The 26192-nt window shown below is 38.5% G+C and overlaps 1 protein-coding gene across 1 annotated transcript in view; it reads left to right on the forward strand.

The window, feature by feature from the left end:
- Spink5 (serine peptidase inhibitor Kazal type 5) overlaps nucleotides 1–26192 on the forward strand; it is a 56713-nt gene that overhangs the window by 14205 nt on the left and 16316 nt on the right. The window contains exons 5-19 of the mRNA XM_052742757.1: nucleotides 675–738; nucleotides 1432–1559; nucleotides 2826–2892; nucleotides 6186–6313; nucleotides 7696–7783; nucleotides 8706–8833; nucleotides 10085–10166; nucleotides 11625–11752; nucleotides 12611–12659; nucleotides 16127–16254; nucleotides 18262–18349; nucleotides 19149–19276; nucleotides 19800–19863; nucleotides 22824–22948; nucleotides 25320–25413. Of these exons, the coding sequence (XP_052598717.1) occupies nucleotides 675–738; nucleotides 1432–1559; nucleotides 2826–2892; nucleotides 6186–6313; nucleotides 7696–7783; nucleotides 8706–8833; nucleotides 10085–10166; nucleotides 11625–11752; nucleotides 12611–12659; nucleotides 16127–16254; nucleotides 18262–18349; nucleotides 19149–19276; nucleotides 19800–19863; nucleotides 22824–22948; nucleotides 25320–25413 (1489 nt within the window). The remainder of the gene's footprint in view (nucleotides 1–674; nucleotides 739–1431; nucleotides 1560–2825; nucleotides 2893–6185; nucleotides 6314–7695; nucleotides 7784–8705; nucleotides 8834–10084; nucleotides 10167–11624; nucleotides 11753–12610; nucleotides 12660–16126; nucleotides 16255–18261; nucleotides 18350–19148; nucleotides 19277–19799; nucleotides 19864–22823; nucleotides 22949–25319; nucleotides 25414–26192) is intronic.

The following is a 26192-nucleotide window of genomic DNA, read 5'->3' on the forward strand; positions in this document are numbered from 1 at the left end:
CACATGCTGAATTATAAACTTCTTTTATAGAAAGTAGAAATTATTTTACACTTATGCTTCTGTTTTTGATATTCTTTAAAGTTCTACTAGTTTGAGCAAAGTTAGTCATAAGACTTTACGTACATTCCTTGAAAAATAAAATATAAGGTATCACAAGAGTCCTCAAATGAAAAAAAAGATAAATTAAAATTGAACATTTTATAAAAATTATCAATGGCAACCACAAACAACAAAGTTCTTGGAGAGGTACCAACCATCTACTATAAGCCTGAAATGTAGCCATCCAACATGACTCCATTTCCTTATTTTTTTTTTAAAGATTTATTTATGTATTTATTTATTATGTATACAATTTCCTGTCTGCATGTATTCCTGCAGGCCAGGAGAGGGTGCCAGATCTCATTACAGATGGTTGTGAGCCACCATGTGGTTGCTGGGAATTGAACTCAGGACCTCTGGCAGAGCAGTCAGTGCTCTTAACCTCTGAGCCATCTCTCCAGCCCTCCTTATTATTTTTTAAAGTTATAAACAGGGGCTTTGACTATGCAAGCTAAATAAAAAATAAAATATAACACTGTTTTCAGCTATAGAGTAATTAGAATACAATGAGAAGGTGGACAGGATGGGCAATTCTATCACGTTGATTCCTGTGTCAATGAACTTTTTGATTCCAGGGAGAGCAAGAACCAAGTTGACATAAAAAGTGAAGGTGAATGTGGCAGCAGTACTTTAGAGAAGGTAAGGACAAGTGCCAGTGTGGGGAACACTGGCTTCAATGTGAAGCTACAGTTCTCAACCTTCCTGATGCTGCGACCCTTTAATACACTTCCTCATGTTGTGATGATAACCTCCCACACACACACACACACACACACACACACACACACACACAACCATACAATTATTTAAAACCACAGTGGCCAGTTTACTTTAGTAGAAACCTCAGCTTGGGCTCTCACTGTCAGAAATCCTTGAACTAATCACTTACAGAAATGAGATTTAGACGAAGTAACTATTTTCTAGCTAAGATTCCATGAGTTTTTGATGTTAGGGGAAGATGAAAAGTACCATACATTTCACCCTTACTTTTCTAGTTGAATACCTATCCCTATTTTCATGGTGTGATACTTTCATCCCTGAAGTTGCCAGCCTCCATCAAGTCTTTTAGTATATGTTGTTTTTAAGGACCTCTTTGTCTACATCACCTAGGACATTGTGAACAGGTTGAGAGTGAGGACCGTGATCCACTTGGGTTCTAGCATAACTCTCACTGTTTTTCTAATAAGCGAATGTGTAAGTGAGCAGTTCTGGACTTACACGTGAGTTACACAGATACCCAAAGCTGTTTCTATGTGACCAGCATTTTCTGAAAGTGGAATTGCAAGCACCCAATCACACCTCTATGCGCCATCTCCTTTCCCTCTTCTTTAGGATGTGTGCAGTGATTTTCGGGCCTATGTGCAAGATGGAAGACTCGGATGTACGAGGGAAAATGATCCAGTCCGTGGTCCTGATGGGAGGACCCACGGCAATAGGTGTGCCATGTGTGCTGAGCTCTTGTAAGTAGCCTCCCCAGGTGGACTTACGAGGATGCCCTTATTTCCTTCCCTGGGAGTCCCAGAAGGATAAAGTCCTCTTCATGGTGCATGTGATCTTTTGTCTTTTTAAGTGAGATAGGTCTAGCTCCAAGATGGGCTTCTTGTCTTTTTCTTCATTTTACAATCTTTCTAAAAGAAAAATTTGAAACTTCATTTTAAAATGTATAATGCCTTAAAAAAAACACAGTGTTTTATAATATAATACTTTAAGACTTGGGGGCAAGGTCGGAGTAAATAAAGAGGAGGCAGAATTGACGAATATATACTTTGTTTAAATGTGCTTTAATGATATCTAATGCCTTATACACTGATTAGTTTTTTTTTAAAAAAAAAAAGACTGACTTGGAAAGCACTTAAGCATTGGATAATCAAAATTGGTCATTTGACATGTAGGATTTCTTTGGACTCATATAAGGACCCTCCCTGAGTAATGACACCTAATTTTAAATAGTATCATAAAGTGGTAGCAATAATAATGAGGATTGATGAAGATAATATGATGTCTGGACTTATTCTTAGTGTAGAAGGTAAGTGCATATAAAAGAAGATCCACTGGCTTCACTTTTCCCTGGGTGCCTGAAACTTTCTTACCTAGGAGGCACGAGTCTTCAGTGTTCAAACTGCCCCAAATTCTGTAGCTTTTTTGCTTCATTTATTCATCGTTTTCTGTGCTAACAGAAAAGGAGAATCTGCCTTTTCTAAACTGATTTCCTGCAGGATGTGCCTGGGACAGCAGAATGAGTCTACTAATGGGTCACAGATGAGGTCCAAAAAGCTCAATTCAAGTTTAGCTTTTAGCAATAACCCTGCTTTGACATGAAGGCAAACCAATATCTGGTTTAGAATGTTGCACAGGAGGGTGTGGTATGGCAATACCTGAAAGGCTCAGCTTGGTTTCACCCTTGTCATAGCATTGTTTCAAGGCTCTTGGTTCTGCCTGTTAGAGGGAATTTTCCTGGCAATCTTCTGTTTGTCACTCTGGGTGGCACACCCATTTGGCTCTATGGAACAAAGCTTCTAATTGACTCGCCATGAGTCAGCTTCACACCCTTCCTTATCTTTGGCAATGTCTTGGTCGCCAGCATCCAGGACAGGGAAGTGCTTGCCTCCTGTCAGTGGATCGGTTTCCACAGGTTATAGTAAAGGATGTGGAAGCCTCCAGTGCTTAGAACAGGGTGGACAGTGAGAAGATGACTGGACCATAAACAGATTCTGTTCCCTTGACAGTTTAAAAGAAGCTCGAGAAAACGCCACGCGTGAGAGAGAAAGCAGAATTCGGAGAGATGCTGAGAAGGTAAATGGTTTACTGCTACAGTGCAGCATGTGGGCCTGTAGTCGTGGACAAAATCGCGTTTGTACCTTTGAAGGAACACATAATGCCATTGTCTCGTACTACTTCATGCATCTCATATTAATCAAAATTCCTCCAATACACTGTTCTTAGTATAGTTATCAGGAGGGTCGTTTGAAACCAGCTCCTCTCATCTAAAGTTCCACACTTATCGTTCTTTCCTTTAGCTTCTTCCCCTCACAAAAGAAAGAGAAAAAGAAATCTTATACACACAAAATTCTCTTGATCTCTTTTCCTTTTAGTAATTTTTTCAGGTTAGCATAAAAAAAAATTGGTGGCATGGTGGCATTTTCCTACGTATGTACCAGTGTACTTTGTGTTTGGTCATTCTGTCCATTTGTATCAACTCTCTCTCTCTCTCTCTCTCTCTCTCTCTCTCTCTCTCTCTCTCTCTCTCTCTCTCTCTCTCTCTCTCTCTCGATATAACCATTTTATAACCATTTTGCTTTGAATACATTTTTTTAAACTTCAAGCACAGTATAAATCGGACAGGAAAATTTCTAAAGAATTAAGTCTCTTAGGCAATATATTTAACGGTGCTTTACTCTAAAATTCTGTTGAAAGAAATGGAGCTATTCACTTTTCTATGTGGCCATTTTTTCAGTAAGACCCTTCTTGATAAAGGACTTGCTCTGCTTAAATAAAGACCTCAAATATTGAGACAGTAGCTTTAACATACTCCTAAAATTACCTTTTGTCATATTTGTTTGATGTTATAAATTCAGCCTTGGCTTCTTAAATCACCAGGGTTATTAAACCCCTATTTCAATGGAAAGGATGGCAGTGACTTAGCTAAATGACTGCCCTTTTGTTAGAAAGGGGAGACACCTGAATTTTGGTTTCATCCTGCCATGCTGTGGGCATTGAGAATAAGCAAAGCACCTCCTTTCTGGGCCTCAATTTTGTTAGAAGAATAAGGACATTGGTTAAAGACCTCAATCTTACCTTCTGGTTGTGTCATGTTCTCACCACTAATACCCAGAACCCTCCACAGACCATTCAATACTAGCCAAAGATGGAATACAATGCCTTTTGTGGGGTTTGTGTACTTCAGCCTGAAACTCTGGGCTAGCCTGTCATGCTTCCCATCTATTATACGTAAACAGGGCTGTTTTCCAGCAAGTCGTGAGCATCCTAGTCTCTTCCTCTTGGTGGCCAGGGTCATTAGGCACCACTGGGCTGAGCAGGACTGCTTTTCAATGATGGCTCAATGTGTGCCCTGTAATTAACCTGTCAGTGGGTTGCTCACAAAAGTGCTTCTTCAGAACCTTCTTGAATGAATCATAAGTTATAAACTGAAATTATCATTGTTGCTGTTATGGAAATCATGGAGCACTGATTTTTATGACCGTGTTATGATGATCAGGTGGCTGCTTTTTGCATCTTATTCCAGGCTTATTACCCAGAAAGTGTAGGGCATACTCATCTCTCCATTCAAAACGAGTATCTTATTATAGTGCAGAAAGGGTTTTTTTAAAAAAAAAAAAAAAACTTCAGGAAGAAATTTGAACTTCAAATATAAATCAAAATACTTAGCTAGAAAAATCTCATTGTATAGGTGGTAACACCAAGGTTCCAAAGGCACTATGACTTTGCTAGAGTCACTTACTGAGTTAGATCCACAGCACAGTTGCCAACACCACCTTACTCTTGCTCTCTGTCTGCTGTTTACACTGTCTTGGCTGAGGTGGAAAGTGTAGCTGTGCCCCACCCAGTCCACAGCCACTGAGACCCAAGTAAACACACAGAGGCTTATGTTAATTATAACTGTTTGGCCATTAGCTCAGGCTTACTACTGACTAGCTCTTGCACTTAAACTCAGCCCATTTCTGTTAATCTATATGTCACCATCTTTTCTGTGGCTGTACCTGTGTGCCATTAAATGCTGCTCCCTTGACGGCAGACTGGCATCTTCTGACTCAGCCTTCCTCTTCACAGAATTCTCCTTGTCTGCTTATCCCTTCTATACTTCCTGCCTGGCTACTGACCAATCAGCATTTTATTAAACCAGTGTACAAAAGCATTATCCCACAGCATTTCCCCTTTGTGTTTAATTGAAAAGGAATTTTTTAACTTTAACATAGTAAAATTGTATATAACAAAACAGTTATCAAGCAAGAATTACAGTTATAATAAGAAAGATTAAGGTGGCATTGTTAGTTATTGTTTTTATAGATTAGGCTACAGTAAAACAATATATACTAGCTCATATAGAGGCTCTCAAGCCTAGTAGTGAGTGTGTGTGGGCACACGTGCTTGTGTGTGTGTGTGTGTGTGTGTGTGTGTGTGTGTGTGTGTGTGTGTGTGTATGTGTTATCTTTACCAAATAGAATTCTGAAAGTCCAGAGCCAAATTATCAAGAAGTCTGGCAACAAATCTCTCTTGTACTTTATTAGGAATATCCGTTATTTTTTAGAATTTCTACGTAAGTATAGTTCACATAGGTCAGGGTAAAGGTGTTCCATTCACTCTCTGAGGTCTTAATTTTAAAAATTTTTTTTATTTTATAATTTAATTTAATTGTACATATCAGCCACAATTCCCCTGTCCTCCCTCCTCTGCCCCCCCTGCCCTCCCCCCAGCCCACCCCCCATTCCCATCTCCTCCAGGGCAAAGACTCCCTGGGGATTCAGCTCAGCCTGGTAGATTCAGTCAAGGCAGGTCCAGTCCCCTCCTCCCTTCACCCAGGCTGAGCAAAGTATCCCTGCATAGGCCGAAAGATGGCTCAGCCGTTAAAGGCTAGGCTCACAATCTCTGAGGTTTTATCACCTACAGAGACAGAAATGGATATAGTAAACGAATGGCCAGATACCACCTTGCTCCTATCTCTCTGCAGATGAGGTTAAATTGGTCTTGACTATGAAGTATTAAAACAGCTGTTTTCAAAAGTTCAGTATTCTCATTCTGTTGGGCTTGTGTGAGAATATCATGAAAGACCTTTTTATTTCCCTGAATATTTGAAAAAATAAGAAGTGCTTTTAGTTTTGGGAAATGCATGCTAAGCCTTACTGTTTCCCCAGCCCTTTTACTTTAAAAAAGTACACCACACAGATGCTACAAATATCAGTTAACTTGCTAAAATAATTCGCTTTTAGATAATTCTCATTTAGATAGTGTCATGTGAATCAGCATTCCCACATTTGTCATCCTGTGATTGTAAATCTATTATTCAAAATGCCAAGATTGAAGACCAGAAAATGACAAATACAATGGCTTGTTCCCCCCAACCCCCAAAGGAACTTTGTAAGGAATTTGAAAACCAAGTGAGAAGTGGAAGACTCTTTTGTACCCGGGAGAGTGACCCAATCCGTGGCCCTGATGGCAAGATGCACGGGAACAAGTGTGCTCTGTGTGCTGATGTTTTGTGAGTATAACTCAGCTACTCCTCAGTTCACTGAGAAGGTGGAGACACAGAGTGATGGATGGGTGACAGCAATCACGAGTCAGGCTTTTTGCCACTGTGATGTATTTGAACAGATTTACATCTTCCTAAAACCATAAGTCCATGGGCCAAATGTTATATGTCTGTGTGTCTGAGTGCAAACTAATTCCATTGTCCAGTTGGAAGGCAGGTGGACAACATCCTCAGTAACACCTATGAGTCCTGTGCCTTTGTGACCTTTTAGTGAACTAGTCATAGTACAGAACGGGGAAAGATTTTATAATCAGTAATTAACTCAGTGTGTCAGGACTGATAGGACATTTTCAAAAATTCTTTACATTCATGTTATCATCTGAGAATATAAGTCACAGAAGGCCTAACCCACAACACAACTTATTATACAGGCCTCATTACACTTTCAGCTCCTCTGAGTTATGAACTTATGAACAAAGTTATGAGTTAAAAACTCATGTTTTGCTGTTTGTTTACTTTTTTGAGAGAAGTCTGTAACCCAGGTTAGGCTGGAACTCATTATTAGCCCAGATGACTCTCAGACTCATGACAAACCTCTGGCCGTAGCCTCTAAAATACTGGACTTACCAGTGTGAGCAACCACATTGAGCTGAGTTCCATGAACTCTTTCTTACATGTTGTCTTAATGCATTAAGTTGTAGACTACATTAAGACTGTCTCCCTTAGATAAAGCTTTCCACTTCCTAGTTGAAAATCAATCTTCATAATTCCTAGTTATGGTCTTTCATAACCATCATCACAATCAGCAATTACATAGTTATTTCTATAATTATAAGTTGATTATTACTGTTCTCTCCAAGGCTATAAATCCTAAGAGAACAATGGATAGGTTGGTGTTGTTTTCTAGTGTTTTCCCAGGCTGAGTCCATTGTTGTCCCCAAAGTAGGTACTAACTGAATGATGAGTGAGTGAATGAAAGTGCACATGAATGAAGACCCTGCCGCCCATAAGCTTAAATCTACCAATGAAGCAACACATGGGTCGGTGTACATACATTTACATACTTCAAAACAGAATGAAACCTATTCAGCAGAATAAAATTCAACAATAAAAGCTACAGATAAAAAGCTTATTTCTGTTTAGAACCTGGAATATCTCCTTTAAAAAGCACAATTTAAAATAGGGAGATTTAAGAGAAAGTAAAATGTTTATGCACATAAGTATGTACTTGTGTGCACATATATATGTGTATGCATGCAAAATGAAAAGGCCTTTTGGAAATATGAGGTACCTTAAAAGCACCAGGAAAATTCCATTGCTCAGTCTGTGTCTAGTGAATATTGTGCAACACGAAGATTCAAAACATCATCTCTTCATTTATTTTTCTCCAGCATGAGACAATTTTCGGAAGAAAAAAGTAAAGCAGAGAAAAAACAGAGAGATGCCGAAGAAAGGGCTAAAGCTAAAATGGAAATTGAGGTGAGGATTAGTGAGCCAAGCTAGCTGGGACTTCTGTGTGTTAAGATGTGTACAAGCATACTACTTCAGAACGCATTGTCAGTGTGTTGAACTATTCTTTTATTTTTTCACTTGTGATCTCTCCCTACCTTCCTCCTTCCCTTATTCCCTCCTTCCCATTTAATAATCTAATTAATTTCTTTAAGTTTCATCTCTATTCACTCAAATTCTCCACAAACCTGGTTGTTAGTGTTTCTAAAACAAAGACTTAATTATGTTATGCTTTATTATAAATATTTATCATGGTCTCATGTCATAAGAATAAAGCCTAAATTCCCCTCAATGTGTGTGTATTGTATGTAACTGGTTTTCAAGGTAACCTTTTTCAGCTCTTTCAAATACTTCCTATCACTACCCAACTAATTCTTAACTGCCACATTCATTGAAATGTTAGATTGTTTCAAGAAAATATGCTAGTCATTGCCTCTATAACTGTGACAATGATAATTTTTGAAACATTTGAAAAAAATTTTCCATATGATTTTCCTGAAAATATCCTCAAAATAGAGCTCAATCAAACATTCTTGGAACTTTTATGCATCATTCTTTCCTTTGTATTAGCATATACTTAATTCAGATCCAGCTATATCCCTTAAGTTTGTATATGGCAATTACTTATTCTTCCCAGTTGTCTAGAAAAGGAAACTAAGGAATATTCATACTTATAACTATGAATATACTTGGTAAGAATTTATGACTGTGAACACACTTGCTGCATATGAACATTACAAGGATAGACTTACAACTTTTTAATGGCCTAAATATTTAAAGTCTTTGTTTTCCTCTCTGATTCCTCTTGTCAAGGTTCATTTATACACAATGCTGAGAAATACAGATGTAAAACATAGTCCCACACCTTAAATATCTCATTTTCCTTGTTCAGAAACGCTGCAGTGAATTCCGGGATCGTGCAAACAACAGAACACTTTTCTGTACCAGAGAAAATGACCCTATTCAAGGTCTGGATGGAAAAACACATGGCAACTTATGTTCCATGTGCCAAGCTTTCTTGTGAGTATGGAGTTTTGAGGTGTCAAAGAAAGAAGACCCTTACACATGGCCTACTTAGGACCAGCTTGTTTCATTCATGGGAAACTGACTCAAAATAAGCAAGGCAGTTGAGTAAGGTACATGGAGAATGTTAATAATATAGAGCTAGGGGTAAATGCTTCCAATTACTTGCTTTGAGATGCCTTACTTTGTTTCTTAATCTGGAGCCTTGTTACAAAATGATCCAGTATAAATATTGGAGGTTTCATGTGCAACCCATCTAAGCATCTAGAGGGTTAAGTTCCAACACTATGATTTAACTGAGTTAAGTTGCCCACAAGTAAACATACCATATACAACCACAAACATCTATGAAATTACCTTAAATGGTATTTTACATGCTGCGAAATTTCTTAGCAACTTAGAGTTACTATCTCTCTTTCACAATTTAGAATACTACTCATATTATTTCACTGAACTCAAATTAAGTACTTGATTATATTTATAATACAAAAATATTTATCTTTTTGTTTTCATTGATAATCATATATATTTTAAATGCCACCTATTATCTGTAGATACAATATCATTTTGTTTTATGAAGCAATTTGCATTATTTTAGTTTATCAATGTGTGGAGATATATATGTATGTATGTATGCATGTATATATACATACACATACATATGCACACACACACACATATATATGTAATATATATAATCATTGGGTTATATCTATCTGTCTAACTTTTGTATTTTAGATAAAACATCCATGCACGAGCAATATATTTAAGTGTAAATAAAAGCAAAAGGTACATGATGTAGGAGATAAATCAAAAATGTGGGAGAAAGCATTGGTGCATTCTGATTTGAGGGCATGGCTGAGTCCAGTCTACCTCTCATCTTCCCTGACAATAGAGCAGATGTGCCAGTGTGTTTTCCTAAGGTTTTTTTCAGCCTCTGGGTACAAGACCACTGGTATCCCAGTGTTGATACTTCTTTGATGGATGCTGATAATCTTTTTCTCACCACAAACAGAAAGACAGTTAATAGAAAGGAAGTTTACAGACCTACTTGTGCCACCCTTCTTTTGATGGGGGAAACTCTGAAGATGTCATAGGATCATAGAATATTGCAAGCAGTTTTGTTACTTCTTGTTATTACACAGTGATAAAGGGGCAAACTCTTCATCCCCAGGCTGAGAAGGAAGAAGAGATGATCAATGTGCAAAAATCAGTGGATCCCTTTTATTTTCATATTTTTTCATTCAGTGAAGCAGAAGCTGAGGAAAAGAAGAAGGCTGAAGCTGAAACCAGAAACAGAAGAGGGTCTGAAGACTTGGAGACATATGCCGTGAGTGGGATCTACCCTGGCACTGTGCTGGGCACATCTGCTAGGGCCTAGCTGAAAGTCATAATCCTTCAGTCTGAAATGAAGTTGACAGGAGTGCTATGTGAAACCGATACATTCTTCCTGTTAAGAGAAACACAGTGGAAAGTGAAAACTAGAATGTGAAAACTCGAGTTTTACTCCTAGTTTCAACACAAACCACTTTCCAGGGAATCTCTCCATGTATGCTTCTTGTGATGGATTCTTGAAACTTTCTATCCGAGTTAAGATTTAAAAACTTGATTTCATAAAAGCATGGCTTAAAGGAAAGAATAGCATTTACTTTATTGTGTGCCTTTGCCTCTGTGTGTGTGTGTGTGTGTGTGTGTGTGTGTGTGTGTGTGTGTGTGTGTGTTACTGTGCATGTGTGGGTGTGTGGTTACCCAGGAGCACATGTGGAGGGTAGAGGTCAGAGGACGATTTAGAGGAGTTGGTTCTCTCCATCTGCCACGTGGGTTCTGGGGATTGAACTCGGGTCATCAGACTTGGTGATAACTGCCTTTGCCTGCTTAGATTCTCTCAGGCCAGAAAGCATGATTTTTAAGTCTGAAATGTTTGCAATAGTCATCTCCAGAGACTTGCATATCTCTGCATTGTTTCGATGATAAAAGTCTTCTATGTTTAGACTATCCTTTCCCTTACACTACCATTGAGATAACACAGAAACTATCTGCATATTGCTTGTCTTGCTTAAACCCCACACTGTAGGTCTAAAGAGATGACTCATAGGAACAGGTGCTGGGTGACAAACTTGACACCTTGAGATCAATCATTGGAACTTATATTTAAAAAAGTAAAGCTGGATGTGGGTCCATTGTGATCACAGCACTCCTATAGCAAGATAGGAGGAGAGTCCATGCCTAGAAAGGTGGACTGAAGCAAGAGCCAGCTTCTGAAAGTTTCCTGTGACCTCGGTGATGTGTTCCTTGAGACCTACACACACACACACACACACACACACACACACACACACACACACGCACACGCACACGCACACGCACACACACACAGAGTTCATTAATCGCAGGATATATTTAAATATCCTCAGCTCCCTATTTAAATATTCTCACCTCCCTTCCAGTTTTATCACTTAACAACATTTATGCTTCTTTCAAAGTTTAGAACTACTCTAGGGTAAGCCACTACTTACCCTAAAATTAAAGAGACCGTCTCCATTAAGAAATAAATATCCGCCAGGTGGTGGTGGCGCATGCCTTTAATCCCAGCACTCGGGAGGCAGAGGCAGGCGGATCTCTGTGAGTTCGAGGCCAGCCTGGTCTCCAAAGCGAGTTCCAGGAAAGGCGCAAAGCTACACAGAGAAACCCTGTCTCGAAAAACCAAAAAAAAAAAAAAAAGAAATAAATATCCACGTTTTAGTGACTTTTGTGTTCATTCCCTCCATTTTCCTCCTGGATCTTACAGAAGCTGTGTGATGGGTATCGCAAGGTCAGAAAGAATGGAGTACTATACTGCACCAGAGAGAATGACCCAATCAGGGGCCCAGATGGGAAAGTCCATGGCAACACATGCTCCATGTGTCAGGCTTTATTGTGAGTGCATCAGGGGCCCCAGGGCTTGTGGGGGGTCTGGGGTATGGGAACCATCATGGGAAGATTTGGGGGGAGGGTCTTTAAGTGGAGAGAAAAAATGCATTTTCTTCATCTAGGTATTTCTCAGCTTTGAGGGTCACATTTAAACATCGACAATCAACAGCAAAAACAAATGGAGAGCTTTCAGATTGTAACTATATTGATGGAAACAGCTGTAGACGAGTCAGGAAACACAGAGAAAGAAGTAATACATGAGATCACTTGTGCGTGCAACTTCAAAAAATCCAGATGATAGTAGGCAGCAGAACATGGTTGCCAGTGGCTAGGGTAGTAAAAGGTGTATAGTGTGGGTGAGGAGATGCTGAACGAAGGGTAGAGTTGGGTGGAAAAGTCTCCTCTTTCATACCATGTCTTTGAGAGAACAGAGCCATTCTAATTCATTAACTAACAGATAGATAGACAGATGATAGATAGATAGATAGATAGATAGATAGATAGATAGATAGATAGATACATACATACATACATACATACATACATACATACATAGATACATAGATAGATACATAGATAGATACATAGATAGATACATAGATAGATACATAGATAGATACATAGATACATAGATACATAGATAGATACATAGATAGATACATAGATAGATAGATAGATAGATAGATAGATAGATAGATAGATAGATAGATAGATAGATAGATAATACTGCAAGCTTGATGTGCAGGGCTTTGGGGTTGCCTGAGAAAAGTGAAAACATTGAATCATGAACCCATGAGTATAATGGATCTTTGCTATGGGGATAGAACTTGTTTCTTCATAGTCTCTTTTCCCCCTTTCTCATAGTATTCAAGAAGACAAAGCAAGAGCAAAGGTTAGAAGAGAAGCTGCAAAGGTAATTTTCTTAGACCCGCTGCTGCCCTGCCCTACGGTTTGGGTTCCACAATGGCATGATGTTCTAGGTGTCCCACTAGCATAGTGTTTGCTGTCTAAACTTCATGCCTGATGGAAACAAATGAAACCTTTAACTTTCATACACACCATAGTTCAACTGCTTGGGAGGCTGGTTTGAGTCCAGAAGTTAAAGACAAGCCTGAGGTGTCTTTTTTATTAGTTTGAAACAAGTAAGACCAGTGGCTAGTGGATGAGTGGGGGAGAGAGAGACAGAGAGTGAGAGTGAGAGAGAGAGAGAGAGAGAGAGAGAGAGAGAGAGAGAGAGAGAGAGAGAGACAGACAGAACACTTTATGCAAAAAATGATCATGATTAGATGCTTCCAGAATTCCAACCTTATTTCATTATTCTTCAAATTTTGAGGCTCATTTATAGTGAAAATCCAGAGGGTCCACTCTTTTGTAAGGGATTTTTTCACACATTTGTCTTTTATTAGATTTAGTTCATTAGGCATCGATTTTTTAATACTTAACATGTGCTGTTTACTGAGATTAATTTACATCATCCATACCGTTAAAGTCCTTCAAGTGGACAGTATAAGATTCCAATCATTCTAACTTCCAATGTCATGCATGTATGTTGTTGTATTTGTCATGGGGAAAGTGCTACCCTTCTTAGCCCCGGTTACCAATATTATTTATTTTGACTTTCCAATCACTCTTAGTCTACTTCCTTGTTTTTCCAATTTTACTGTTTTGTAGATTACTAAGACAAGTATGTCTGTGTAGATGACAGGTTACTTTCACCCAATAGCCAAATACAAGATTTACCCAATGTGAATTTTTAACATCCTTGAATGGACAAACTTAATCATTATTTGGGGAAAGTTGACATAGTTTAAACAATAACTCTTTTGTTAGCTGGAACTATCTTTTTTTGTTAGTAATCAGATCTGAAAATTTGACATATACATGGTATATGACAAGCTACTGAGCCCTGTTAAGTACCCCCAATGCTCCTAATACACTTCTTTTTCTCTCCTCTCTGATCATGTTGCTCTGGTTCACATCCACATGCTCCATCCCTAGATGAGGATCCCCTCCTGAAGATATGTCAGAATCCCCAGACTTCAGGCTTGCTCTCTCCTTCTTATACAAATACTAATTCCTTAGCTGAACATATGTTTCCCTTTTCTTTCTCAGAATACTGAACACAAATGATAGCTCAGAAATAACTTCAGTTCCTCCAGGAAAGCTTGTTTACTGAATCTCTTCCCCTGTGATATTTCATGAGCTTTACAGGCTGCAGCATGCAGTACAATACACATACAGATGTATCTATTGGTATCTACCAAAATGTTCTGCCTTGTTCTGAAGCCCAGTTATAAACATTTTCAGTGCTGATACATGTTTATACTTCTGCTACAAATGCCAGGACTCTCAAGAACTCTCTTTCTTCTTAAAAAAAAAAAAGACAACTGTAATTTCCCTTTATTCTTGAGAATTTCATATAGTATGCAATGGAATGTGATCTTATCCATCCTCTATTTCTCCCTCCCCTTCTATGCTGCCTAAAACACCCTTCTTGCAGCTTCATGTCTTTCTTTTTATTTTTCTGGTAACCCACTAAATCCAGTTAGAGCTGCCAATATATGCATGGGTATGGGACCACTGACAAAAGCATGAGACCTACCAGTGTGGCTAGATCATCAAAGAATAATGATTATCTCTCCCTTAGGAACCATCCACTGCCAATGGCTCCTTAATAAGGATGGAGCCTAGAGAAAACTTTGCCCAACTCTGCTGGATTTTTGTGCAGGCAACCACAGCTGCTATGAGTTCATGGTTAGGATGGCCATGGCGTATCCAACAGACAGCATTTCAGAGCAATCCTTCCCATCCTACAGCTCTTACAATTTTCTACCTCCTCTTTGGTGGTGTGCCCCAACCCTTGTCAGGGAGGAAGTTAATTGGTGATGATGTTCCATCTAGGACTAAACACTCTTCCTGTAGGCACTTTGACCAGTTATGTATGCCTACTGCAAAAGGGAGCTTCTATTACCAAGGCTGAAGTCAGCTTGAGTGTGTAGGTATAAACATAACTGTTTAGAAGCCAGTTTGACAATGTGGCCACTTATTGAAATAACAAAAGCAGATTCTACCTTGGGTCCTGTTACTTCCTCAGCCATGGGATTTGGACCAGGATTGTAGCACCAAGCATAAAATTCCCTCCTGTTGAGCAAGCTTCACATCCTATCAAAAAGTAGTTAGTTACTCCATAACAGTTGTGCCACTACTATACCCATGTGTCCTTCTTGCCTGATAGGTGGGTAGCCTAGAATGTGAGTTGAGCACTAGGTAAGACCACTGATATTTTTCTTCTAGTAATCTAGACAGAATCTTCTGGTACTATGAAAGCTGAGCAGCAGGAAAGTAGTTTCCAAGTCAGCTCGAGACTAATTTTCTATTTCTTGTAACCAAAGTATGTGGGTTTTTTTTTTTTAAGAAAAATCTTGCTATGTAGTTAGGATAGTTAACTAAGAGCAATGGCACTAGCTGGTATTGTTTTGGAGACTTCTGGGGCCTCGCTGACCAGTAACTTATAGAAAGATGTCCCATGCTTTGTATTGCAGTTTTTATTTAATAATGGAAACAAAATTGTCTGCCCATTCAGGATAATTCTGTTCCAATTCTTTCTGTAAAATGTATTTTGAAATTAACTTACTCACTAGTGGGTTTTGAGAAAGCTTTTTCATGCATATTTAGTTGTGCTTAACCTACCTACTACACCTTCCTCTCCCCAACCTCAATCCTAGTCCACATGCCTGCTTAATTCTTTAACACCAAGTAATCCATCCTCCTCTCTAGTATTTCATGTGTTCTACTATCCCTCCAAGTGTATGGTTTAATTGGGTTGTGAGGCTTCCCTATGGCTTTTCACACAACTTTTCTTGGGTTTATCCCTCCCCTTATTCCCTGGTTTCCCACATATACCTGTGCCCTATCCTGATAAAGTCTTTTTACCCTCGGTGTTCAGCCACTCTGTTTCTGTGTTATCTATAATCTACAGTCTCCCTTCTTCAATCTGTACTCCCCCTCAAAGGCCCCTTTCTGTCTACCTGGTTTCTTCTTTGATCCAACTTAATTATACATGTGAAACAATGTATTTGAACCTAAGATCCTCACATGAGAGAGAACATGTAGCATTTGTCTTTGAGACTCCGAGTTATCTCACTCAGTATAATTTTTTCTGGTCTGTCATTTACCCTCATGGTTTCTGTTTTCTGTACAGCTGACTAGCCCATTGTGCATATGAGCTCCTGCTGAGCACTTTGTTCTTGATGATTTATTGCAACATTATTATTTCTCTTTTAATTTTTCTGAATCACTGAGCATTATTTATTACTCACAGTAAGAAAAGATCCAGGAAGAGTAGTAACTGCCTTAAGATGCATCTTTTCCATTTCACAGGAAATCTGCAGTGAGTTCCGGGACCAAGCAAAGGATGGAATGCTCATGTGCACCAGGGAAAATGACCCTGTTGTTGGGCCAGATGGAAAAACACATGCAAACAAGTGTGCCATGTGTGCAAGTGTGTTGTGAGTATACACCCTCATTTATTTCTCCATCTAATCATTCACCATTATTCTTCCCTGAGTTTGAGATTCCAGGATGTACCAAAGGTTATATGCTAGAAAAAAATCTTAAAAACAGATGGACATGATATTAAACAATAGTGAATAATAAAGTGACATCATTTTCTATTCACTTCTAATTGAATAGAAATTTCTATTGTCTTCTAATTATGTCAAGTGGCTAGACTCATACTAAGTGTTTATAATACTTGACAGTCTTCATTTACAGCAAAAAGAAAGCACAAGTCTCAGATTGGATCAGGTGTTTTCTTTGGCCTCTCTCCTGCCTCTGATAGTCTGTGATTCTGTGAATATATTCATATATGGGTTTTAGAAAGAGAGAGAGAGAGAGAGAGAGAGAGAGAGAGAAAGAAAGAAAGAAAGAAAGAGAGAGAGAGAGAAAGAAAGAAAGAAAGAAAGAAAGAAAGAAAGAAAGAAAGAAAGAAAGAAAGAAAGAAAAGTTGGAAGTTGGGTGGAGAATTGTGGGGCTAGTATACAAGGACTGTTAAAATACTTGACCAAGAAGTGGAATATAGAACATTGTATTTACCCTTTTAGGGATATTGTCACTCTCTGCCAGTGAAAGGCTTGCTTTGGTAAGTGCCTTAGTGGAGGGCAAAGCCCCTAAAAGATAAGCTCATGAACTAAAATGTACAAAAATGCCTGTATGTCCAGCTAGTCAAGGCCTTCTGGGACTTCCTTTTGCTGAGTGATATGGGTAAACCTGTTGCCAGAGTTCTTTTATGTGGAACAATATGGAAGGTGTCCCATTCTAGTTTATACTCCAACCATAATTCCAGCCCACTAAGATTCAGGAGCTACCTTTGGGGGCTGATAATAAGACTAAGCTCCTCCTGAAAGTCACCTCAAAATAAGTGTTGGGTGATTATCTTCAAATAATGGGCCTAGAATTCTTGTGCTGCATTACTCTGCTACCCTTATCTATCTTCAGACTGTATTTATGTAAAACACAAAGCTATTGATCATCTCAGTCTTCAGAGATTGGTCCATCCTTAAGTGTATGCCTATAATTCCTTAAGAAAAGAGATAGTATAAGTAGATCAATAGAATAAGGAATGGCCTAAGATTCATGAAATAGCAGGTTTGTCTCATTTGTCCTCATTGATGGTGATGATCAGATATAGAGAATGCTAATAAATTATGAGTTTTGAAATGTTACATGGCAGTAGAAAATGGCAAGAATGAGGGAGAGCTTGCTGATCCACATTTGGATCTCAGCCCTTGGAGGCTAGAGCAGGAAGATCATGAGTTTGAGGACTGCCTAGGCTACATGGCAAGACATTGTCTCAAAACAACAAAAGCAAAACCTAGAATCTGAGGCTTGTGGTGGGCCTCATAAAGCTTACTGTCAGAGTTTACTGGGCTTCTATCACGACTGCAACTAAAATTTGAATTGTAATGTAATTAGCTCCGTTAAAATGTTTAAATAGTTATTTTATAGTGAAGGATTGTTTGTGTCATGATGGGCTCATCATCCGACTTGGCATCATTCCTTGCTTTCATCAATGATACCATAGTTACTTGGGAGGGCAAAAATCTCACAATTTAGAAAAGAATCAAGGTAATTATGGCTTGTTATAGATTGAAGTTAGTGATCTACAGAAAATAATGGTAGCAAAGGTCCTTGCAGACTTATAAAAATGTGTTCCTTTGTCATTATTATTGCTTTTTAAGAAATGTAGTATAGATGAATTTCTTTGCATATTGTCCAAAATAATCACACCCCTTAGGAAAGATCCTTTGGTCCTGAAAACTTTTATATATTAATTTTTATCATCATTACTATCATCATCATCATCATCATCATCATCATTTGTATGTGTGTGCTTCTGTGTGTGTGTGTGTGTGTGTGTGTGTGTGTGTGTGTGTGTGTGTGCGCGCATTCTATTCCTTCTCAAAATGTGTCAGAGTAATTGGAGAAATGAATTTAGCTCTTGTCATCTATTGTAGCCTAATAGAAGAGGAAGAGAAGAAAAAAGATGACCAAGGAGAGAAGAAGAAGGTTGAGGCTGGAAAGTCGAAGAGAGAAGCAATACAGGTATCTGCTCCAGGTCGTTATGCCACACACATGCACAGTCATCATTCTCTTTGGCCAAATCGCCAGTCTCAGCATCCTTAATGACTTTGCCAACTGGGAGCATACATTTGAATCCTTGTGTCCAAGAAATTGTCTATCTTCCTTATTACATTTATTTATCCTTATTTTCTGATGTTCTACAAGCTGGACTTCAAACTTTCATATACTCCTTTCCTCTAGTATTTCCTTATTTGGAAGCTCTCCTTTGTGTATGTGGTGCTGATGGTAGTAGTTGCTCTCTGTCTCTCTCTCTCTGTCTCTCTCTCTCTCTCTGTGTGTGTGTGTGTGTGTGTGTGTGGTGTTTGTAAGAGTGTGATTGTGCATCTCCTGTGTGGGAAATGGAGGCCAGAGAAGAACAGTTAGTTATGACTTCCATGCTCGCTCCCCAATACTGGAGTTACAGCCACACACAGCCATGCGTAGCACTTTATATGAGAGCTGAGGATTAAAAGTATCTATTATTCCTCATACCACAAACTTCATTACCAATCTAAGATACTAAATTGTTATGCCTTTTGTCTCTCATAGATCAAAATAATGTTTAATGTTCTATAATCATTTTTAATAGCAACATTCTTATGTTCCAAATAATGTGTTATTTAAATCTGTAAACAGGGCATCAGCTAAAACTGATATCTGACATCACTTTGCGCATCTGTAACATTTTGTTGCAAGACATCAGGGTTTTTTTGGGGGGGGGCTAAGGTGGGGGAAGTTTTACAGTAGTGATTTCATTCTCAAACCCTCCTTCATTTGACAGGAGTTATGTAGCAAATACCGTCCCCAGATAAGAAATGGTAGGCTCCCTTGCCCCAGAAAGAATGACCCCATTGAGGGCCTGGATGGGAAGATCCACAAAAATACCTGCTCCATGTGTGAGGCCTTCTTGTAAGTACAACTGCAGCCAGTACAGCTGAGTGTCAAACGTGGGGGTGGAACGGCCAGCTTGCACCAAGACACTGATAATGAAGCCTGTCTTTCTTTGTGCTGAGTTTGGGGGATATATTTTCACCAAGACACACACTGACAGCACTTTCTTTGTACTTCTTTGTACTGCACATGGTAGGGTCATGTGCTAATACCAGATCTCCCCAAAGTTGATGACATAAAATTGCTGGGTCTTGATTTCTCCATCTTTGAGGTGACCACCGTGACTAATATAACAAGTTGAAAATTTGTTAATACTTAATTATTCTTCTAGTTGCTTTCTGGGAAGAAAGACAACTCTTTATTCATCAAAAACATAGTGGGAGATGTATTTGCTGTTGTGGGACAGCATTTGTGTTTTATTTTTAAAGCAATGTTAAAAGGAAGAAGACAGATATAGAGGAGAGGATTTATTTTCATTTTTTCTCTTTAAAACACTATGGATTGGAGCTAGAAGTGATTCTTGCCCACTCTTCTCTTGCAGCCAGCAAGAAGCAAAGGAAAATGGACCTGTTTTGAGAGTAAGGGCTAAAAGAGACATTGCAAAGGTAATTATCCCGTGATGCTCCAAGCACAATAGAAAGGTCAAGTTTTGCCATTTTGCTGTAAACATCACACAGAATTATTGAAGACTCTGGCTGGGAGGAAACATGGGGTTCATATAGTCCAGAATTTGACAATAATTTTTTTCTGACTGCATAGTTAAATTCGCTTACCAAGCAGTAGTTTTCCATAAAACTTTAAGCATATATCCTTAGTTTTAGTTAACTATCTAGCCACCACATCCCATTCTTAATAACCAGGGAGTATAATATTTCAGTTTTGTGGCCCTGCAATCTCTGCCACTACTACTAACTCTGCAGCTGTAGCTAGAAAAACAGCCACAGAATCACAAACCCATTAGTGTGTCTAGATTCTCTTCGATCTTTGCTAGAAACTATGAGGGTTGTGGGGGACAGATGGCCAAACTTTGATCACAGTACACAGCTTCATATTTACTTTGTTCTCAGATTGTGCGATGGAAATTTGAGCCTTGAGAGAAGGATGTAATTACAAAACTGGTGTTTTATTGGTATTAGCACCCATATTTTAAATTTCTTACAAGGGATAAAGTAGAAAGAAAAAATACAATTTAAATGTGGGGGTCCTGACCCCAAACCCAGAAGTCTTCCTCAGACACTTCACTTTACTTTTTTTTTTCTTTTTGGTTATCAACTATGGGGGAGAAATTTTATAAATGCAGCACCCCTAAAAAATATTTTTGGTGGTTCAGAATGACTGACTCAAGGTAACTTACTACAGACCGTGGTAACTTCTCTATACCCATCAAAGGCCATGAGCACTAGAATCAAATCTCTGAAGAACCCCTGAGTTTTGAACCTGGACAATGACTTACTTGCACACTTAAACTGCAGACAAGTGTGAATCTGAAATTAAAAACAACATGAGTTTTTTAGGTTTCCAATGTCTTCAAGAGAAAGTCCTTCAGTAGAATGCAGTTTCTGCCATCACATTAGCTTTGGCAGGCCTATCATGTTTCTAATTGTGAGCAATCAAGGGATCTGGGAATAAACAAGAAAGAACTATGGGTGGGGATGTGTTCTCTATCCTTATTGGCTTTTAACTGGAGATGAGGATTTTAGAAGAAACACAAAAATCAATCCTAATTGCCACCAGTAAGTAACCCTCTGCTATTAAGTGATTTGCTTTTTCTCTCTCGTCTTCATATTTTAGAGCTAGCATCTCTTTGGTACTTTCTAGACTTTAGATACTAAACATTTACAAACAAATATTGACTGCATAGTGTCCATTATTAAATTATGAAGTACATTCTTATTTCCATTGTGTAAGCAAGGCAATTCAACCTCATTTAGGCTTTCTTGGTAGGAAACCGGAATTCTAACAATGTGACATAGCCATGAGCAGAGTAGTGCTTGCTGGACCACACTTGGGACATCATTCTAAACTCCTCAGAAAAGGAAGAGGATCTAATGCAACAGATGTTGTTGAAATGGTGTCATAAACAGAAAAACTGCAGCGTCTGGGCATATATGGCACTTGAGAGAGAATATGGGGAGGCATTTCTAATATGCAGTTGCTGGTGCTTTAGAGTTCTGTTCCAGTCTACCTCCATCCTGCCTTGACCTCATTTGCTCAGCTGGGAGCACATTAGTCAAGGAACATCACTGTAGCTATAGCTTTCAAGGATACAAAAAAGACATTTGTAGAAAAGAGATGGGAATTCACTGAATTCCAATTACCCTCTCCAGCCTCAATGCGAAGAATCTGGAGGAGATATGTACTGACTTTATCAAAGACTCAAAGCAAAAGAAACTAAGAGGCCCATCTGTCAGGCCCACCTGACACTGAGAATCAGTACAAGGAAACAGCTTGTATGGAAGGTCTAAGACATGGGGTTGTTTCCTGCTTAGAATCTACAAGTAACTCCTTGTAGGAGTGGAGGTTGAAGCCACTATTGCAGATGCCAAAGTCAACTATTTAAATAAATTGACTTAATCAGTTGTTGAAGACAAATGGAAAGCTTTTTTCCAAATATTGGAAGGAATCTAATTTGGAGGAAGAAAATTTTTCCTGAATATTTATTAATATTTCATCTTCATATACTGCTCTCAAGGACCATATTCATCATATTTTATTAATTTAGGAAAATAAGCCTTAAATATAGGAATCTCATAAGATTTGTTAAGATTCCAATACTCCTCAAAGTAGCACTGTAGCTAACTTGTTGGAATTATCTGGTAGAAATTTCATTTGGGGATGAAGCTTCTGGAAAGGTAATGGAACAGCCACAGGTCTTTAAAAAGAGATTGGAAAATACCTTTGTTATGTATAATGCAAAAAGGAATCAAGAGAGTATGGAAGATAGGTGAACTTTGAGGTTTTTCTTCAGAATGTGAAGGTGTTTGATGCTATATGTACGCTATTTTTATTGCATTATGACAGAATAGAGATAAGCAATAAGCCCCTGAGCAAGGATTGTGCCCAATCCTCAGGAAATGTGGTTGAAGAGCAGTGAGGTAGCTCAGGGATTAAAGGTGCTTGCCACTAAAGCCTGGCAATATGAGTTCAATCCCCATGACCCACGTGGTGGAACGGGAGAACTAATCCCGCAAGCTGTCCTCTGACCTCCACGCCTGAGTCGTGGTGCATGCACACACACGCGCGCGCACACACACACACATTAAAGAAATAAATTTTTTTTAATGTAAAGGGAAATACAGTTTATTAAGAGAATCTTACATACATATGGATTCAGACTCAATTTCAAAGTGGAAAAACCACAAAGCCTTTTATGGGTCCAATGTGCTTGGTAAGAATTGAATAATACAATTACCAGAGGTGGGGAGATCCTTTGGTTCTCTCTCTCTCTCTCTCTCTCTCTCTCTCTCTCTCTCTCTCTCTCTCTCTCTCAGTGGCAAATAAAAAGCCAACAAAGTGATATATCTGAGACAATATTTAAACTTTTGAAATTCCCTTCTTCTCTTAGGACTGCAGTGAATTTCTGAGTCTTTTAAACGGTGGGGAACTTTTCTGCACACGAGAAAATGACCCTGTGCGTGGCCCAGATGGCAAGACCCATGGGAACAAGTGTGCCATGTGCAAGGCTTTCTTGTGAGTACAAGACACACACTCCAGCTCCTACTGTGAGTCCAGAGAGTAGGAGAGGCAACAAGCCTGCACACTTACATATATATAATATTGTAGACAAGAGATACACAATGCAATTCCTACTGTGAGTGAAGAAAACGGGAAAGGCAATAATCCGGGCAGACTTACACATATATAATATTGTACATGATATTGCTTACATATGAAAGAAATGAATGATTATCTGTAAAATATCTTCAGGTGAATCTCTCTTCGTTATCCCCAATATTTATAATTCTAGAAACAAACAGTATACTATTAGATTGATACCTTTTTTATTAGTTCTCTCAGTAGATAATCACATCTTTGCTCATAAAAAATTATCCATTGTCAAATATATTTCTTCTACTCTTTATCTTAGAAATTCAATTAGGAAGAAAACACACAGATTTTATTTATCACTCTGTACCGTATTTTGGGAAATATATTTCAGGAAATAAAGATAAGTAATGCCTCACACAGAGTTTGGAAGTACAACTAAAATACACAAGTCATTCAAGAAACATTCACTGAGCACCTACAGTATTCAGTGTGTGTAATCATTAGACAAAGATGAATGAGATGAATTCTCAGAGATCGTACAATTTGGGGTTTCTTAAACCTTTGCCATTCACAACTCATTTTCCCCAAGAAAATGTTATTCTACATGTAAGCACACAAATTAAACACTTACTTGTAACTATCCTGAAGAACTTTAAATCAAATAATTATTTACTATATATTTAATTAGGGAAAATCAAATGAAAATGAAATTTACAACTGTTCAGTTGTAAATTAAAAATTAAATCTTGGCTGAATGTTTCATACTGCAAGACACAAAACATTTTCAAATTTTTTCAAAGTTGATTAATATTTTGACTTTATAATCATAAATTCTGAGAACAGATTTTGCATAAATATGTCATCTTAAATGGCAGAAGTATACTTGAAGTCATTTCAGTAATTGTTTGAAAATTTATCCTAATCTGAAGATAAAATTTATTTTAAAAATGTTTTATGAAATACAAGTCAGCAACTCATAGGGCAATTTCTAAAATCAAATACTCTAATATAATGTGATCAAAGAGGAACTAGCTTGCTCCATCCGTGCTGAAGAATGATGATAGAAGATTATTAAAAGTCTTTAGTTCCCACAATTAAGTCATTATATTCCTGTATGAACATAAAACTTGTAATGTACAGAAAAATGAAATCACTGCAATTCCTAACTTGTAATAGTTTTGAACCTGAGCTGAGATCTTAGGCAATTTTCTATGCCATTGAGTGGCTGTCAACTCACAGAGTGGAAAGTGTGTGTATTGTGTGTTCAAAACAAATGCTGCAGTGAAATTCCATGACGCAACATAGGCAATGACAGGGATCCATTGCCTGAGTCATTGGAAAATTGATATTTTGAGACAGGGTTTCTCTGGGTTTCTTTTTGAAACAGTCCTGGCTGTCCTAGAACTCACTCTGTAGACCAGGCTGGCCTCGAACTCAGAGTCACAGAGATCCACCTGCCTCTGTCTCCGGAGTGCTGTGATTAAAGGCATCATCACCCAGCTTGGAAATTACTTTTTGATCATTGCACATTCAGAAAACTTTAATGTTGTTCTTCAGTCAGGGAACAGCTAATAGAATGTTTTGGGTAGAAATAGACCTGAACCTTATAATCTGGGTAAGAGATATAAATGACAGGGCCATGTGAGAGAATAGCAGAACTGCATAAGGTCCAGATTATGAAAACTGTGGTGTGTAAGGGACAAACATCTAGAACTTAGAAACTTTACCAACTTTCAGAGTCAAACCAAGGACTTGGACATCAATTCTACATGTAGTGAGGGCTGTAGAAATGTTTCAGTTAGGGGAGGAAATGGTAAAAAAAAAAAAAAAAAAAAAAAAAAAAAATGACTCATTTAGAAAAAATGCATACAGCAACAATCAATAGAAGAAAACCTAACATTCCCTATGCTGCTGGTGTGAGGGGACTAAGGGATGCCGTTACCCAGTGAGGGGAAACACATGTGGTCAAGGTGAAGGTGGGTAACAGAAAGATGTTAACAGGCAAAATCTTTAAGAAATAAAGCCAAAGGTCCTGGGCAAACATTTAGGAAGCTCTAATTAGCTGATGGTTAAGTATATGTTGTTTTTCTCTTAGTATGATGAAAACTTTGCCAAACAAAGATTTCCACATAATCCATCTGTTATGTTTTTTTTCTGAGAAGAGGGCCTATAATACAGATGTTAAATAAACACTGATATATTCCATTTATATCCAATTGAGACATTTCATAGGCTCATAGAAATGTGTTCTTCATTCAGTAAGCTATTATTCCTTCCACTTTCTGACTTTCAGCAAGAAAGAACACGAAGAAAGAATGAGGAAAGAAGAGGAAAATCAGAGAATCACTTCAGGGCATGGTTCCGGTGGCGGGAGACAGAAGGCTAAGGTGAGAGGAAGCCCCACCTCACTGCCTGAGAAGGCAGAACTCATGGCTGGTGGGATTGTGATGGGGCACGAGGTTAAGCGAAAGGCAGAGTGCCAAGAGAAACAGGTCCTTGGAAGGACAGTCTTCCATCTCATCTCAGCCTTTGGGGAAGACCTTAGCAAATTCTGCTGCTGTGTGACTCTAGGCTTCTTTAGATCTGGAAATAATTGGAGACAGTGAACCTTCCCAGTCTCCTGACCCCTTTGAGGACTCTAGTCTTGTGTCAATATTCATTCTCATCAGCATCTTCACTTCTTTCACTCTTCCTTTATCACGGTGGGTGAGGCTAAGCCTTTGAGTTATCTTTTCTGCTGTCCAAAGCAGGACAGTACAATAAAACAGAAAAGACTATGGGAGCCTGTACAATTGGTCCTTACCATATGGACTTGTGAGACTCTCAGTAAGTTACTTCCTCTCTCTTATCTCAAAGTTCTCTTAAAGAGAAAAAGGAAATAATTTAGGTACCTTGAGCATGTCTGAGACATTTTACAGCATGAGCATGGCATTATTGCATGAGGTACAGCAACATTTCATGAGATTTCTGCCTCCTATTCACCTTTTTATGGCCATAAGGAGAGAAAGGCCATCTCTTGGCTCCCAAATGCACTACTTGTGATAAAAATCCATCTTTTCTGGGTTTTTTTCCCCTAACGCTTCTCTTTAGGACAATGAATTCTCACTCTCAGGAAGTAGACATGCTCAGTCTGGTTGTCTGTCTTCTCAGACAGTGAACCTGTCTG

This window comes from Peromyscus californicus, unplaced genomic scaffold (assembly GCF_007827085.1).
Source record: "Peromyscus californicus insignis strain IS unplaced genomic scaffold, ASM782708v3 Scaffold_17__1_contigs__length_78620276, whole genome shotgun sequence".
NCBI classification, from domain to species: domain Eukaryota; kingdom Metazoa; phylum Chordata; class Mammalia; order Rodentia; family Cricetidae; genus Peromyscus; species Peromyscus californicus.